Source organism: Heterodontus francisci, chromosome 9 (assembly GCF_036365525.1).
Source record: "Heterodontus francisci isolate sHetFra1 chromosome 9, sHetFra1.hap1, whole genome shotgun sequence".
Lineage (NCBI taxonomy): Eukaryota > Metazoa > Chordata > Chondrichthyes > Heterodontiformes > Heterodontidae > Heterodontus > Heterodontus francisci.
The window spans coordinates 104346563-104363842 of NC_090379.1; the positions used below are offsets into that span (position 1 = coordinate 104346563).

The 17280-nt window shown below is 45.8% G+C and overlaps 1 protein-coding gene across 2 annotated transcripts in view; it reads left to right on the top strand.

The window, feature by feature from the left end:
• Window positions 1-15507, top strand: part of mgaa (MAX dimerization protein MGA a) — a 123091-nt gene extending 107584 nt beyond the window's left edge. For both annotated transcript variants that reach the window (XM_068039614.1, XM_068039615.1), the window contains exon 25: window positions 10122-15507. In XM_068039614.1, coding sequence (XP_067895715.1) covers window positions 10122-11458 — 1337 coding nt within the window. In that variant the 3' untranslated portion in view covers window positions 11459-15507. The remainder of the gene's footprint in view (window positions 1-10121) is intronic.
• The last annotated feature ends 1773 nt before the right edge of the window (window positions 15508-17280 follow it).

Here is a 17280-nt window from a genome sequence, read left to right on the forward strand (position 1 = left end):
GCTTCGTTGAGTTGTGAAGAGTGGTCTGAGTTAATGTTTTTTAAAGATGCACCCTAATACATGGAAGTTAATTTTGTTGATAGTTCTGTGACAACATGGCCTGGAATACATGGGGACATGACGTAAGGTTAACTGACATCATCTGAGTCAGAATGATTACTGTTGCAAGGATTTCAGATTTCCAGGGTTTGATCACAATGAAGTGACAATATAGGACAGGTGATGGTTCTTGCAGTTTCTCATGTGGAGTGTCTCCTGACAATGCAAAGCATGCGCAGAGTAATGGCTGACAAGGTGGAGTGCGAGTGGCTGAGGGGGTGAGGCGGGGAGCAGGTGGCTGAGCGGAGCCATCGGCAAGGTGGGGAGCGAGTGGCTGGGGGAGGTGTCAGGGAAGCGGGGATTGAGTGGCCGTGGGGAGGCAGTGGCGAGGTGGGGAGCGAGCAGCCAGCAGATGGGCACTGGAGGGAGCAGTGAAGAGGAGCACTGATGGCTGGAGGGAGCGGGGTACTGTTGAGGGTGGGATGGAGGCAGCGATTGCCGCCATTGAGGGGGTTTGGGTTTAATTTATTTTTGTGCCAAATTGAGCAGCGCCATCTTTATGACTAGCAGCTGTCTGAGACGTTGCAGACAGTGACTTTTCAGTCGATCAGGCTGCAGAAAAGCGCTCTTCCCCCCTCAGCCACTCACTCCAGGCGGCTCGCTCCTCGCCCCCCCCCCCCCAATCCCTGCTGCGCTAGCTCTAGGCTGTGGGCTGTCTCCCTCCTCTCGGCCACTTGCTTCGCCTAAAAGCGGGCCATGAGGGCTGACTGGGTGAGGTAGGAGTAAGTGGCAGAGAGGAAGGAAGCGGCCTGTGGCCTGGAGCTAGTGTCTGGAGGGAGATGGGGAGCGGGGAGTGAGCGGCCGGAGAGTGGGGGTGAGGAGGGAGAGCGAGGAGTGAGCGGTTGGAGAGCGGGATGCGGGGAGTGAGCGGCTGGAGAGTGGGGGTGAGGGGGGAGAGCGAGGAGTGAGCGGTTGGAGAGTGGGGGGTGGGGGAGCGGGGAGTGAGCAGCCAAAGAGCAGGATGAGGAGGTTGGGGGGGAAGCGGAGTGTGAGCGGCCAGAGAGCGGGGTGGGGGGCAGCAGGTCGTGAGCAGCCGGAGCAAGGGATGGGGGAAAGTGAGGAAAGAGTGGCTGGAGAGCAGGGTGGGAGGTTGAGCTGGATTGGGGGTGGGAGGTGTGGTGGTGGTGAGGGTAAGCGACTGGAGAGCGGGGTAGGGGGAAGCAGGGAGTGAGCGGCCGGAGAGCGGGGTAAGGGGTTGAAGGGAAGTGGGGAGTGAGCAGTCAGAGAGTGGGATGGAACTGAAACCTCACAGAATTACGCAGGGTGTGCAGGACTGTCAGAGGTGCTATCCTTCTGATGAGATTTTAAACAGTGCAATGTTCTCCATATATAATAAGTATACCGTTTTGGATACGGTTGGCGGGAACGACCTACCAGAGGAAAGCCACAGTGGCCAGGTCTCCGGCACTGAGCCTGGCTCAGTGGCTCAGAAGGGAAGGGGGGAGAATAGGAGAGCGATAGGGATAGGAGATTCAATGGTTAGAGGAACAGACAGGAGATTCTGTGGTCGTGAACGAGACTCCCGGATGGTATGTTGCCTCCCGGGTGCCAGGGTCAGGGATGTCTCGGATCGAGTCTACGGGATTCTTAAGGGGGAGGGGGAGCAGCCAGAGGTCGTGTTACATATCAGTACCAATGACATAGCTAGGAAAAGGGATGAGGACCTGAAAAGCGAATATAGGGAGTTAGGTTGGAAGCTGAAAGGCAGGACGAGCAGAGTAGTAATCTCAGGATTGTTACCGGTGCCACATGCTAGTGAGGCTAGAAACAGGGAGCGAGTGCAGCTGAACACGTGGCTACAGAACTGGTGTAGGAGGGAGGGATTCAGATATGTGGATCATTGGGATACCTTCTGGGGAAGGTGGGACCTGTACAAGAAGGACGGGTTGCATCTGAACTGGAGGGGCACCAATATCCTGGGCGGGAGGTTTGTTAGAGCTCTTCGGTAGGGTTTAAACTAGTTTGGCAGGGGGATGGGAACCGGAGCTACGGATCAGTGGATGGGGTAGCTGTTGAGCAGGCAGATACCGAGTGCAGAGAGTCTGTGAGGAAGGTTAGACAATTGACATGACAAAGTTGCAGCCAGTATGATGGGTTGAAGTGTGTCTATTTTAACGCAAGAAGTGTCAGAAATAAGGGTGATGAACTTAGAGCATGGATCAGTACTTGGAGCTACGATGTTGTGGCCATTACGGAGACGTGGATATCACAGGGGCAGGAATGGATGATGGATGTTCCGGGGTTTAGATGTTTCAAAAGGAATAGGGAGGGAAGTAAAAGAGGTGGGGGAGTGGCATTGCTAATCAGGGATAGTATCACAGCTGCAGAAAGGGAGGTCGTCGAGGAGGGTTCGTCTACTGAGTCATTATGGGTGGAAGTCAGAAACAGGAAAGGAGCAGTCATTTTGTTGGGAGTTTTCTATAGACCCCCCAATAGCAACAGAGACACGGAGGAACAGATTGGGAGGCAGATTTTGGAAAGGTGCAGAAGTAACAGGGTTGTTGTCATGGGTGACTTCAACTTCCCTAATATTGATTGGAACCTACTTAGTGCAAATAGTTTGGATGGAGCAGTTTTTGTCAGGTGTGTCCAGGAAGGTTTCCTGACTCAATATGTAGATAGGCCGACTAGAGGGGAGGCTATGTTGGACTTGGTGCTTGGCAACGAACCAGGCCAGGTGGCAGATCTCTCGGTGGGAGAGCATTTCGGTGATAGTGATCACAACTCCCTGACCTTTACTATAGTCATGGAGAGGGACAGGAGCAGACGGGATGGGAAAATATTTAATTGGGGGAGGGGGAATTACAATGCTATTAGGCAGGAACTGGGGAGCATAAACTGGGAACAGATGTTCTCAGGGAAATGCACGACAGAAATGTGGAGGTTGTTAGGGAGCACTTGCTGCGACTGCTGGATAGGTTTGTCCCAATGAGGCAAGGAAGGGATGGTAGGGTGAAGGAATTTTGGAGGAAAAGAGATGTGGAACAGCTAGTCAAGAGGAAGAAGGAAGCTTACTTAAGGTTGAGGAAGCAAGGATCAGACAGGGCTCTAGAGGGTTACAAGGTAGCCAGGAAGGAACTGAAGAATGGACTTAGGAGAGCTGGAAGGGGACATGAAAAAGTCTTGGCTGGTAGGATTAAGGAAAATCCCAAGGCGTTCTACACTTATGTGAGGAACAAGAGGATGGCCAGAGTGAGGGTAGGGCTGATCAGGGATAGTGGAGGGAACTTGTGCCTGGAGTCGGAGGAGGTAGGGGAGGTCCTAAATGAATACTTTGCTTCTGTATTCACGAGTGAGAGGGACCTGGTCATTTGTGAGGACAGCGTGGAACAGGCTGATATGCTCGAACAAGTTGAGGTAAAGAGGGAGGATGTGCTGGAAATTTTGAATGATATGAGGACAGATAAGTCCCCGGGGCCAGACGGGATATACCCAAGGATATTACGGGAAGCGAGGGAAGAGATTGCTGCGCCTTTGGCGATGATCTTTGCATCCTCACTGTCCACTGGAGTAGTACCGGATGATTGGAGGGTGGCAAATGTTGTTCCCTTGTTCAAGAAAGGGAATAGGGATAACCCTGGGAATTATAGACCAGTCAGTCTTAAGTCGGTAGTGGGCAAATTATTGGAGAGGATTCTGAGAGACAGGATTTATGATTATTTGGAAAAGCATGGTTTGATTAGACACAGTCAGCATGGCTTTGTGAGGGGCAGGTCATGCCTCACAAGCCTTAGTGAATTCTTTGAAGATGTGACAAAACACATTGATGAAGGAAGAGCAGTTGGTGTGGTGTATATGGATTTTAGCAAGGCGTTTGATAAGGTTCCCCATGGTAGGCTCATTCAGAAAGTGAGGAGGCATGGGATACAGGCGAAGTTGGCTGCCTGGATACAAAATTGGCTGGCCCATAGAAGACAGAAGGCGGTAGTAGATGGAAAGTATTCAGCATGGAGCTCGGTGACCAGTGGTGTTCCGCAGGGATCTGTTCTGGGACCTCTGCTCTTTGTGATTTTTATAAATGACTTGGATGAGGAAGTGGAAGGCTGGGTTAGCAAGTTTGCCGATGACACGCAGGTTGCCGGAGCTGTGGATAGTGTGGAAGGCTGTTGTAGGTTGCAACGGGACATTGACAGGATGCAGGGCTGGGCTGAAAAGTAGCAGATGGAGTTCAACCTGGAAAAGTGTGAAGTGATTCATTTTGGAAGGTCGAATTTGAATGCAGAATACAGGCTTAAAGACAGGATTCTTGGTAGTGTGGAGGAACAGAGGGATCTTGGGGTCCATGTCCATAGATCGCTCAAAGTTGCCACCCAAGTTGATAGGGTTGTTAAGAAGGCGTATGGTGTGTTGGCTTTCATTAACAGGGGAATTGAGTTTAAGAGCCACGAGGTTATGCTGCAGCTCTGTAAGGCCCTGGTTAGACCACACTTGGAATACTGTGTTCAGTTCTGGTCACCTCATTATAGGAAGGATGTGGAAGCTTTAGAGAGGGTGCAGAGGAGATTTGCCAGGATGCTGCCTGGACTGGAGGGCATGTCTTACGAAGAAAGATTGAGGGAGCTAAGGCTTTTCTCATTGGAGCGAAGAAGGATGAGAGGTGACTTGATAGAGGGGTACAAGATGATGAGAGGCATAGATAGAGTGGATAGCCAGAGACTTTTTCCCAAGGTGGAAAGGGCTATCACCAGGGGGCATAATTTTAAGGTGATTGGAGGAAGGTTTCGGGGAGATGTCAGAGGTAGGCTCTTTACACAGAGAGTGGTGGGTGCGTGGAATGCGCTGCCAGCGGTGGTAGTAGAAGCAGATACATTAGGGACATTTAAGCGACTCTTGGATAGGTACATGGATGATAGTAGAATGAAGGGTAGGTAGTTAGTTTGATCTTAGAGTAGGATAAAGGTTCGGCACAACATCGTGGGCCGAAGGGCCTGTACTGTGCTGTACTGTTCTATGTTCTATATCAAGCATGTCCATTATGTGCTGCCATGGGTTGTAGTTTTTCTGTGGTAATTTGAGCAGCGCCATCTTTAATCCTGGCAGCTGCCTGAACGTCGCAGACACTAACGTTCCAGTCGATGAGGCTGCATTTGCGCATGTGCTTGTACAGCGCCACCTAATTGCATTGTCAGCAAGCACAGCCTACTGATGATGGCCAAACACTTAACTGGAATGCAGATAGAAAGGTGACTCATTCAAGCTGATATGAGCAAAATACTGAAAATTGAACAGCCACAAGTACAAACATGTACAATCGCAGGAGGTGTAATACCTGCCCATTTACCTCCTCTCTCTTCACTATCCCAGGCCCCAGGTGAGGCAGTGATTTGCTTGTACTTCTTTTAATGTAGTATACTGTATTCGCTGCTCACAATGTGGTCTCCTCTACATTGGGGAGACCAAACGCAGACTGGGTGATCACTTTGTGGAACACCTCCGCTCAGTCCACAAGCATGACCCCAAGCTTCCGGTTGCTTGCCATTTCAACACAACCCCCCCCCCCCCCCCCCCCATTGCTCTCGTGCTCTCACATCTCTGTCCTGGGGTTGCTGCAGTGTTCCAGTGAACATCAACGCTTGCCCTGTGCATTCCCTTAGTGCCTGTCTTACAGATGTCTTTGCCTGGCCTAATGCTCCTACACATTGCTACCCGAGTGGCTGCAGCATAGCTGGTGGAAGGCTCCTGACTTTCAGCAGGGGAGCCTGCAAATGGCCTTGCAGTTAACCTTGAGCAGCTAGAAGGTTAGGCTTCAGACTGTGCCATCTTGTCACAGGTGTCAGCAGTCTGGGCTGGCTGCCTGATGGACAACAGCAGGGGCACTGGCAGAGTGGCAGTGGTGGGAAGATGAGTAATATCATCCCCTGAGGTGGAGCATCAGCAATCTTAGTATACTGTCAGAGGACAGACTGCTGAACCGCTGTGACACCCTGCAAGCCGCTTTGAACGCTTATATCCACAGCCATGCAGCAGTCTGAGCTTGCCTGACTTTAGTCTGAGATTCCATTGTAGCACACAAACATTTTGTGGCATCCGTTTGTGTTGCAGTTGCAACTGAGATATTGACCATCAGACGTCGTATCATGGTTGGATCCACAAGTGCGTTGACGGAGTTGGCCTGCACTTTCACGCTAGAAAGGATAGCCTCCAAGCTCTGTGCAAAACCATGTGCCAATCTGGTTCTGGAATTCCACAATGCTCCTTGACATTGAATGCTGGCTTTCTGGCAGGCTTCCCAATGCACCAAGCATTTCATTGTGCATACCCATCACTCTTCTTTTGTAATAAAAGTAAAATACTGCGGATGCTGGAAATCTGAAATAAAAACAAGAAATGCTGAAACCACTCAGCAGGTCTGGCAGCATCTGTGGAAAGAGAAACAGAGTTAATGTTTCAGGTCAGTGATCCTTCTTCAGAACTGGTTCCGAAGAAGGGTCGCTGACCTGAAACGTTAACTCTTCTTTTGTAACCTGGCCCATCCAAATCCTCATCTAAGTCTTCTGCAGCAGTCTTCCCCGTCTGTGGCCTTGCCCTCCAGGAGAGATGGTAGAATATGGCATTTGAAAATGACCTTAACCCACTTGTGTAAAATTCTTTCCGCACTGCATCCAGGCCCTTAGGGCTAAACCTCTGGCATTGACCTCGGTGGCTATCTGTTCCCGCTGCCTTTTCATCGTGTGTCTGGAGGGTCTCCTGGCCCTCTGCGAATACAGAATATCTCTCTTTCTTTGTAGCTTCTCCACCAAGACCTCCAGTGCAGTGCTGGAAAACCTGGCTGCTCACTCTCTCCCATGTTCAGCTATTCTTCTGTCATTCCTAGGTCAGTTCAGCTCACAAAAGATTCCCAGCACCTTCTCCAGCCACAATGCTCCTCTTTAAGAGGTACAATCTCTCTTTGAATAGTACAGTAAGTAGTGCTAGCAAGTATTGATTTTGGGCTCCCTGCTGATGCAAGAGCTAAACAACAGTGTGGTTAGAGCTGACCGCTTACAGAAATCATAGTAATGAGTAGATAACATGAAAATGGTATGCTGCCCACATTACAGTGAACAGGCATGGAGTATTTCCACATTGCAATCACCACACTTGTTTTCGGTGGCTACCCACATGTCTCATGCTGGGGTACAATTCCATGCACATCCGCACTGGTCATCCTATGAGCCTGAAGCGATCAACTAATTAAAGATTTTGTTACGACCTGGTGAGAAAGGTGTCTAGGGATCTTTTACTGTCTTCATCTGGTCTTATGGTAACAAGGTTTAATTTTTAAACACACTGTGTTTTGAGCTCTCCCCTTTAAAGGCCTGCTACCCGACCTGAACCCGACGGGACCCAACGACATGTGTCTGGTGCGGGTCAGGTCGCTCTTCCGGGTCCGGCTTTCGGGCTCGGGTCAGGTCGGGCCAGGTTCGGGTCCAGGTTGGGTAGGGTCCGGGTCAGGCTGGTTTGGGTCAGACACACACCGTATTAATTGGACTTGAAAAGTTGTTTAAAAAGATGAAGATTGGAGCCACAAAGTCATCCTGACAGTGTTCATTTTATATTTTTTATATAAATACTGTATATTTTATAATAATTTGTGTGTGGAATCGGAGGAGATAGGGGAAGTGTTAAATGAATATTTTTCGTCAGTATTTACAGTGGAGAAAGAAAATGTTGTCGAGGAGAATACTGAGATACAGACTACTAGGCTAGATGCGATTGAGGTTCACAAGGAGGAGGTGTTAGCAATTTTGGAAAGTGTGAAAATAGATAAGTCCCCTGGGCCAGATGGGATTTATCCTAGGATTCTCTGGGAAGCCAGGGAGGAGATTGCAGAGTCTTTGTCCTTGATTTTTATGTCGTCATTGTCGACAGGAATAGTGCCGGAAGACTGGAGGATAGCAAATGTTGTCCCCTTGTTCAAGAAGGGGAATAGAGACAGCCCTGGTAATTATAGACCTGTGAGCCTTACTTCGGTTGTGGGTAAAATGTTGGAAAAGGTTATAAGAGATAGGATTTATAATCATCTTGAAAAGAATAAGTTCATTAGAGATAGTCAGCACGGTTTTGTGAAGGGTAGGTCGTGCCTCACAAACCTTATTGAGTTTTTTGACAAGGTGACTAAACAGGTGGATGAGGGTAAAGCCGTGGATGTGGTCTATATGGATTTCAGTAAGGCATTTGATAAAGTTCCCCACGGTAGTCTATTGCAGAAAATACAGAAGTATGGGATTGAAGGTGAATTAGAGCTTTGGATCAGAAATTGGCTAGCTGAAAGAAGACAGAGTGGTGGTTGATGGTAAATGTTCATCCTGGAGTATAGTTTCTAGTGGTGTACCGCAAGGATCTGTTTTGGGGCCACTGCTGTTTGTCATTTTTATAAATGACCTGGATGAGGGTGTAGAAGGGTGGGTTAGTAAATTTGCAGATGACACGAAGGTCGGTGGAGTTGTGGATAGTTCCGAAGGATGTTGTAGGTTACAGAGGGACATAGATAGGCTGCAGAGCTGGGCTGAGAGATGGCAAATGGAGTTTAATGCGGAAAAGTGTGAGGTGATTCACTTCGGAAGGAGTAACAGGATTGCAGAATACTGGGCTAATGGGAAGATTCTTGGTAGTGTAGATGAGCAGAGAGATCTTGGTGTCCAGGTACATAAATCCCTGAAAGTTGCCACCCAGGTTAATAGAGCTGTTAAGAAGGCATATGGTGTGTTAGCATTTATTAGTAGGGGGATCGGGTTTAGGAGCCACGAGGTCATGCTGCAGCTGTACAGAACTCTGGTGCGGCCGCACCTGGAGTATTGCGTGCAGTTCTGGTCACCGCATTATAGGAAAGATGTGGAAGCTTTGGAAAAGGTGCAGAGGAGATTTACTAGGATGTTGCCTGGTATGGAGGGAAGGTCTTACGAGGAAAGGCTGAGGGACTTGAGGTTGTTTTCGTTAGAGAGAAGGAGGAGAAGAGGTGACTTAATAGAGACATATAAGATAATCAGAGGGTTGGACAGGGTGGATAGTGAGAGCCTTTTTCCTCGGATGGTGATGGCAAACACGAGGGGACATAGCTTTAAGTTGAGGGGTGATAGATATAGGACAGATGTCAGAGGTAGTTTCTTTACTCAGAGAGTAGTAGGGGCGTGGAACGCCCTGCCTGCAACAGTAGTAGACTCGCCAACTTTAAGGGCATTTAAGTGGTCATTGGATAGACATATGGATGAAAATGGAATAGTGTAGGTCAGGTGGTTTCACAGGTCGGCGCAACATCGAGGGCTGAAGGGCCTGTACTGCGCTGTAATGTTCTATGTTCAACGCAAGCTCGAGGAACAGCATCTCATTTACCAATTAGGCACACTACAGCTGCCGGACTGAACATTGAGTTCAATAATTTCAGAGCATGACGGGCCCCCCATTTTACTTTTATTTTTAGTTATTTTTTTTCTTTTTAATTTTTTTTTCTGTGTTTATTTCATCTTCGTTTGTTCAGTTTGCCTACCCACTTTTTTTTTCATGTTTGTACTTGCGGCTGTTCAATTTTCAGTCCGTTAACACCCTATCTGTACTAATGCTTTTACTTTCAACACACCATTAACATATTGCTTGCCTTTACTCCATGACCTTCTGGTCAGCTATTCTGTGACCTTGTCCTATTTACACCTCCTTTGTTATCTCTTGCCCCACCCCCGCTTTACTTGCTTATAACCTTTTACATTTCTAATATTAGTTCTGAAGAAGGGTCACTGACCTGAAACATTAACTCTGCTTCTCTCTCCACAGATGCTGCCAGGCCTGCTGAGTATTTCCAGCATTTCTTGTTTTTATTTCCTTCAAGCTGATGTTGCATACTTCACAGTAACCACTTAAGGACAATGGTAAATTAATAGAATGTGTTGTTTGCACATCCTGTGACTGGAGGCATGGTAGATAGGAATCAGGAGAAAAATATCTTATAAATTTTTGCTACAGTGCAACTGAAGTACACAAAAAAGGTACCTACGGGTGTATCAGCAACTTACAATTATGTGTTTTAATTCTTTTCTATCTCACTCCAGATAATAAAACTTCCTTCCTGATGCCAAAAATAGTGAATGTGACCTCTCTGGCTACTGGGGAAGCTCCATCGCTGAATGTAGAAGGGGTGAACGATTCCTTTGCAGAAGTGGGTCCTCAACCTCTTGACTTCAGCATGAAAGGGTGCAAACAGCGTGCATCACAAGGACAGCAAACTCCTACAGACAGTATAAGAACATCAGACCTAAACAACAGCTCACAGATAACTGGGGAGTTTACTGTACCTGGAGAAAGTGAGGTGGTGCCATTTCTTATTGTGTCACCCGAGGCTTCAAGGTCCGAACGTTCCCAGCAACCAACCCAGCAGATTGTAACTTCTCGTGTAACGGGTGCTGACGAGATCAGTGGGTCACCAAAGGCATTGGATCTCTCTGGTTTGCCTGATGGAGCTGCAATGTCTTGCACAGAACAAGCCTGGACTCGAGAGGTGACCTCGGCTGGGTCAGGGCCAATAACCGAAGTAATACTGGGAGATAAATTGGAACTTCAGTTGATGAATGGTCGGGTGCAGGCATGCAGTGCGGGTAAAACTAGTGGGCAGAGCGATGGAGATGCAGAACTGTCAACATCTCAGCTACTTGAACCACTGTTGAAAGCACATGGCACAGCAGCTGGTGAGATGGTGGACACTGAGGGATATGAGCCGTTCACTTCACTTTTAAATGAGCTCGCGTTTTTAAATCAGCAGTTCTCTGACGACGAGGAAAATCCAGGTGCATCTTCAATGTCAGATCACCAGGCATTGGGCTTTATTGACAGCGGAAATCAAGGGGATGATATGGATGAATTATCATTGATCCACGGGCCACTAAGGCTGGTGGATATGGATGGTGCTGACGGAACCACTGATCTGAAGCAGGTGTCAGAGAGGGAGAGCGGTGGCTCCACTAGCCCCCTGGTATTGCAGTTGGAAGGGGAAGATTTGAATGTTGAGCAGTTGCTTGGCAGTGGGATGCCTGTGGATTCTCAAAGTGAGTTGGACGATGATACACTGGACTTTGAGGGCACCCCTACATGTGCGGATAGTTCGGTAAATGTTTCCCCTCCCCCGCTCGTCCACATGAAGGCAACCTCTCCTTCAAACACTGAGGTCCCAAGCAGTTTAGACATGCTTTGGAGACCAATGCCTAAGCTGGCACCCCTAGGCTTAATCAGGGTACCTGGAAAGGGTGAATCAGTAACACTGACTGAGCACACTCCAGAAAATAGCAGGCCTATGCCTGCACTAGCACGGATCTCATCTCCACAACACGCAAGCACAGAGAGTCCAAGCAGTGTTTCTGGAGAACACTGCAACAGTTCCTCTGAGAAAGAGTGATTTAACTGCTGCTTCAAAATTACTCTCATCTTGCCAGCTTTTGAGGATTCTGTACAGGAAGCTAATAAGCTGTTAGACCTCTCCAATGGGGAGTTTAAATATGGAATTGAAATGGATGTGAATGGAATTGAACTTTGGAGATCTGTGGTGATCATGCAGGGAGTGTTATTAAAGTAACCGATGAAGTGTGTTTAATCTAGCAAGTCACCAGTTAATGGATCTAATGTATAGTTTCCAGCTGCTATTCCCCAGGAAGTTGTGGTGATCACAAAGCTGATTGCCATAGCGCGAGGATTCACAGAAAACCCGGCAGAAACTGGGCATTTTGGAGTTTGATTTTGTGATGCTAAGTTTTCCATTTGAAATCATTTCTGGACTTTTTAAAGTTTCTTAACATGCCACCTTAAGCATGAAGATGCTGAGCATTACTTCCTGGGTGGGCGAATAAACACCTTTTGTATGTCGCTTGTATAATATGGAGATTTGGGCTTCGTTTGCTAGAGCAATCATTCAGCTGTAGTACAAACTGACTTTGTCTCGATGCTTTTGTTAAGCTAATGTTCTGAATAGCTGAGGGGTTGTTGGTGCATTTGAAATGCACCAAACCTACCTTTTGGATTTCCTAGTACTGGAACAAATGAGATTTGAATAGAATCTATTGTGTTGATGCTGATGAAAATGAATTGATTATGTTGAGGAGTTCAAGAAGTTGGACAGACAAAATCTCATGTTTGGCGTGTCTTACATAATGTGTAAATACTGTATTTCACAATGTGGTTTTTAAAATATGTAGTAGAGATTTCTTAATTTTTTTTTGTTTTCTTTTGTCGAGATCCCACTATTTTTTTAGGAAATACACACTGCTAATACAGACCTGATTAGAACCTCCTGTGTATGTGGTAAGAGGGCATGTCTGGCCTTGCAATAAAACCAGTTAAACCAGATACTTTATTTGTCTTTAACAAACAATGTATGCATTTTTGTAATTTGTTGTATTAGCAACTGCAGTGAAGGCAGTCACTTTTTCTTGTGTTTCACTTGGATTTTGATTGGCGCTGGAGGACTGTGTACTTCATGGAATTTACTCTTAAAGTGGTACTTAAATGGAATCAGGTCACTTAACATTATTCATTCATTTAGTCTTCATTTGAAAAGTATAAGCCCTCTTCATCCCTTCCCCACGCCTAGTTAAGATTGATGTGGCAGTCCCTTTAAGACTGACATGGCATTCACACATAACCGGTTCTGTTCCATTCTGTCAAATTCAGGATTCACTTGTTCTCCTTCCAGCATACATATCCAGAAAAAAAAAATCCTTCAGTTTATTTGATCAATTTTTGAATGCTACCTTTATCGAAAATTTTCACAAACTTTGCACCTTATGTTTAGACCTTACTTCCTGTTGTCACAATTTTAAGTCATGTTTTTGAATCAACATTTAACATTGTAATCTGCTGTTTCAAAGGTATACTGTAGGCTGTAGTCACTAGGTGGTTCAGTGGAACGGGTTTCTGAAGTCTCCCAGCTCTGACACCATCTACCATATAAAAGTGCAGTGTGACTTTTGACACTGCCGCCAGGCCGTTGATGCACTTGCGTGTGACATTACACAGAGCCCAGCCCAAGTATTAGTGCTGTGCTGTGTTGAAGCACTATACTTTATTGAGTTCTGCGCTGAGCAGAACTTAGTAGAGAACTTCAGTGCAATACTGTCAGTCTACAGCATCAAATTAGATATTACAGTTCTTCATTAATGGTGTTCTCACTCTGCACAAAGTGGGTTTCTCACCATCTCTCCTGAAGGTTTACTGTTAACATCCCACAAAACTGTAATGGATGAGCTCCAGAGTAAAATCCCTTGTGCAGTCCTACTTGGTAGCCTAAACAGCATTAAATTACATATTGGAGGCAAAGTGTTAGGTAATTACTGACTTACCACATCCTGGCGGTACAAATACAGATATTGTTAATGACACTGGGTAGCGTCATTAAACATAGTCATAAAAATAAATTGTCATTTGGCCATTGGCCAATTCATTAATATATTAAAAATTTTGCATATATTCTGCACTTCATGCCCCACATTACTCTTGCTTTCACATTGTTGACATCCTTCTATCTATGAAAGATGATGGACATGCATCAAACAATCCATTTAGATGGGTTGTCTTCTCTTCGTGCAACTTTGCTGGTGGCTGTGAAGGCCAATCCTTGAAAGAGAGGTTCTGCTACAAGTGCTGCACATGAAGCTGCCAAGTGACGCTGTGAGTTGTTTTTGGCATTGGTGCCTGTTGTCAAACAACTGGTCACTGGTCGTCATGGTAGTGTCTGCTAGTGCACAGGTTGTGTTGCCACTTGCCTCTTTCGCCAGCTAGTGACTCCCAGTTTAGGGTCTTCATGTCACACTTGCAAGCATCCTTGAAGCTGAGCTTTGGGACCCCGGTATCACCTTGGGTATGTGACCGTCTTCCATCCTGTGGACATGTCCAATCCACCAAAGCCCCCTCTGTTTGATTAGTGCCAATACAATTGGGAGCTCTGCCTTTGAGGGGACTGCTGCATTTGTGATTTTTGTCCTGCCAGGATATACCCATAATGTGCCACAGACAGCAAATTTGGAAATTATTGAGCTGCTTTTTCTGGTAGCTGTAAGTCGCCCATGTTATACATGCTTGCCTTGCTTCCAAAGCAATGATTTTTGAGTCAGAATTTTTTGTCCTTAATTATAATGGAAAAGCCCTATCAGTGTTTGCCTGTAATTACAAGCCTCTCAGCACTAGATGGCAATCTTGCATATCTTCCAAGCACACCAGGACAACAAAAGGAAATGAACTGATCTGTTACGAACAGCACCCCAAAATTTCACATGCCGTTAACTATTTAGGCCTACTCCAGGCTTTTTCCTATTATCTCATGGATGTTTCCATCCCTTCCTGCCTCTACCTCACCTGCTCCTAACCCCAGTCTAAAATATAAACCACCTGGGCTGTTAAGACACCATTCCTAGTTCTTCCCTGCAGGCTTCCCAGCACTACCCTACTCCTGGCTTTTTCCTGTTGGTTCGCACAGTGGGATCATAGGTGAGTACAGCAGGGAAAGGCATAAACCAGTGAGAGTATGATAGAGAGCAATTGGGAAAGGCAGAATGGTAAGAGAATGAAGATGGTGGTTCACGAAAAAATGATAACAGTGCTGATGGCAGCTAAGGGGGAGGACAGGGAATATGGGGCACTGGAGCATTGCAGCTTAATGGGTGTGGAAATTGGGGGTGAGCTACACAGGAAAGATAGACACACCTACAGGGAGCAGTCACAATAGACCAGCAAGAGGGAGGAGACTGTAATTACCTGGGGAGGTAGGTCAAAGGGAAAAATGCCACATGCAAAATCAGTGAGGAATGGTCCGAAGGGGGACATTGCACTGGAATTGAGAAAGGACAAGGGAGCAACAGACAAATGGGGGAGGGTTTGGAGGAGGAATGGGAAGAGAGCCATAGAGGTCTCCAAATATGTTTTCCCTACAACTGCTGCTAAAAAAATATTACTTAGACTCTCAGTAGCTCCCTTCCCTACCGCAACTCCAACTGCCTCCCACTTGAAGTATACAAGGAAAGAATTGCAGCACAAGGACAAAATAAGAGAAGTCGAAGAGAGATGCAGAGATGGGTCAAAGAAAAGAAACTGAAATGAAAAGTTGACACACTAACAATGAGGAGACAACAGATGGGTAAGAGACTGTACTCAAATTCACCATAAGCAATGTCATGGAAGATTCACTAGTCGTACATTGAAGAATTGCATCTAGTACATACATAGTGTTTGTCACACTTACTGTCTATACAGAACTTCTGCTATTTTGCTTTCATCGTATTAGTTTTATCGATTGGCTGAAAGTAAACCAATAGCAATCCAAACTGAAGCGGGCAGCATACAAAACAAAGATAAGGAATGCAACTAGAAAACTGCCAAGGATTGACAAAAATATGCAATCGTGAATGACTGGGGAACCTGTCAACAGGAAGAAAGTTAAAATTAAATGTTGTGCTCAAATTGCTTAATGTAATCATTTGAAAATTTGAATGACAAAAGGCTTGAGACAAAATTAAAATGCATATTTCAAAATAGCATAAAATGTATCAATTAGTTGTCTTGCATCTTTTCATTACTTCATTGACATAATTCCATAAAGGCTTCAGCATCATCTGAAAGCCAGGCCTTGGACTTGATGTTGCTGCCCAGAACCAGAAATGTGGGTTTCCATGAACAGCATGGAGTTTTAACTCCACAGGGTGTGATTTTTTTTTTTCCCTCCCCAGGTTCTCCATTTTGAAAAATAGCCTGATTGATAGGTAAAGGCCATAGCCAAGAAGTGGTTAGGTTTAGTTGTGGTGAAGGGAAGAGATGGGGGTGATGGGAAGAGAATGGTTGGGAGGGTCGGATGGTGATGTTCATTGGGGGGGAGGGGGTGCGGTTTAGCGGGGAGATGGACTTGTAAAGGGTAGTCTATGCTTGATGAACCCAATTGAATTTTTTTGAGGTGGTGACTAGTGGATAGTAATGTTTGGACTTTATTTATATGGGCTTCCAGATGGCATTTGATAAAGCACCTTCCTCATAACAGACTTTTAACAGAAGTTGAAGCTCATGGAATTGAAAGGCAAATTATTGACTTGTTAGAAAATTGGCTAAGTGGCAGGAGAAAGAGAGTAGGAATAATGGGAAGGTACTCTAATCGGCAGGATGTGACTAGCAAGGATCTATGTTGGGGCCTCAATTGTTCACTGTGTATTTGACAACTTACATGATGGGATGGAAAACCACATATCCAAGTTTGCCGATGACACAAACATAGGTAGCATTTATAAACAGTGTAGATGGAAGCATAAAATTACAAAGATATATTGACAGATTAAGTGAATGGGAAAAACTTTGGCAAATGAATTTCTATGTTGGCAAATGTGAAATCCACTTTGGACCTAAAAAGGATAGAACAAAATAGTGAAAAGCTAGAAACAGTAGAGGTCCAAAGGGACTTGGGGGTCCATGTTTATAGATCAATAAAATGCCATGAATAGGTACAGAAAATAATTTCTACACGCCAAGGGTGGTAGAACTTTGGAACTCTTTGGCAAATGGCCGTTGATGCTAGATGAACTGTTGATTTTAAATCTGAAATTGATAAGATTTTTGTTAACTAAAGATATTAATGGATATAGGGTTGGGTTGCAGAGCAGTCAAGTTCTTATTGAATGGCAGCGGAACAGGCTCGAGGGTCTAAATGACCTACTCATAGCCCTATGTTACTGAGATTGTGTGGAAGGGGTATTTTGCAGGATACACTCCTGGCCCACAAACAGTGCTGTAAAGGCACTTACAGATTCTGCCCTTCTTGCTTCCTTTCACTTGCCAGGATTTCTAAGGCCAGGGAAACTCAGACAACAGCAGTAAAAAATACAGACCTTGTTGAAATGGAGTTGGGTACCCTCCTTATAAAGTTTCAGCCTGTCTCCTGAGAGCAGATTGGTTGCTCATGCCTGCTTTCTTTGAACCTGCCCATTACTGGTTTTAAGGCAAGCTGGATTCCTGTTTGAAAAAAATGACTTGTAAATAAATTAGCTTACTGATTGCCTCAGTCGAACAGTATCTGCTTATAACAGTAATTCTGTTGCTTTCAGAAACTGACTAATACCTTGTAATGCTTGAGCAGACCTCTGGTAAGTCTCTAGTTTGTAAAAGAAATATGGAGGAGCTTTACAATTGTTTTGACGACAAAACTTTAGTATACCCAACATGAAATTATGTATAATTGAAAGAAAGTAGGAT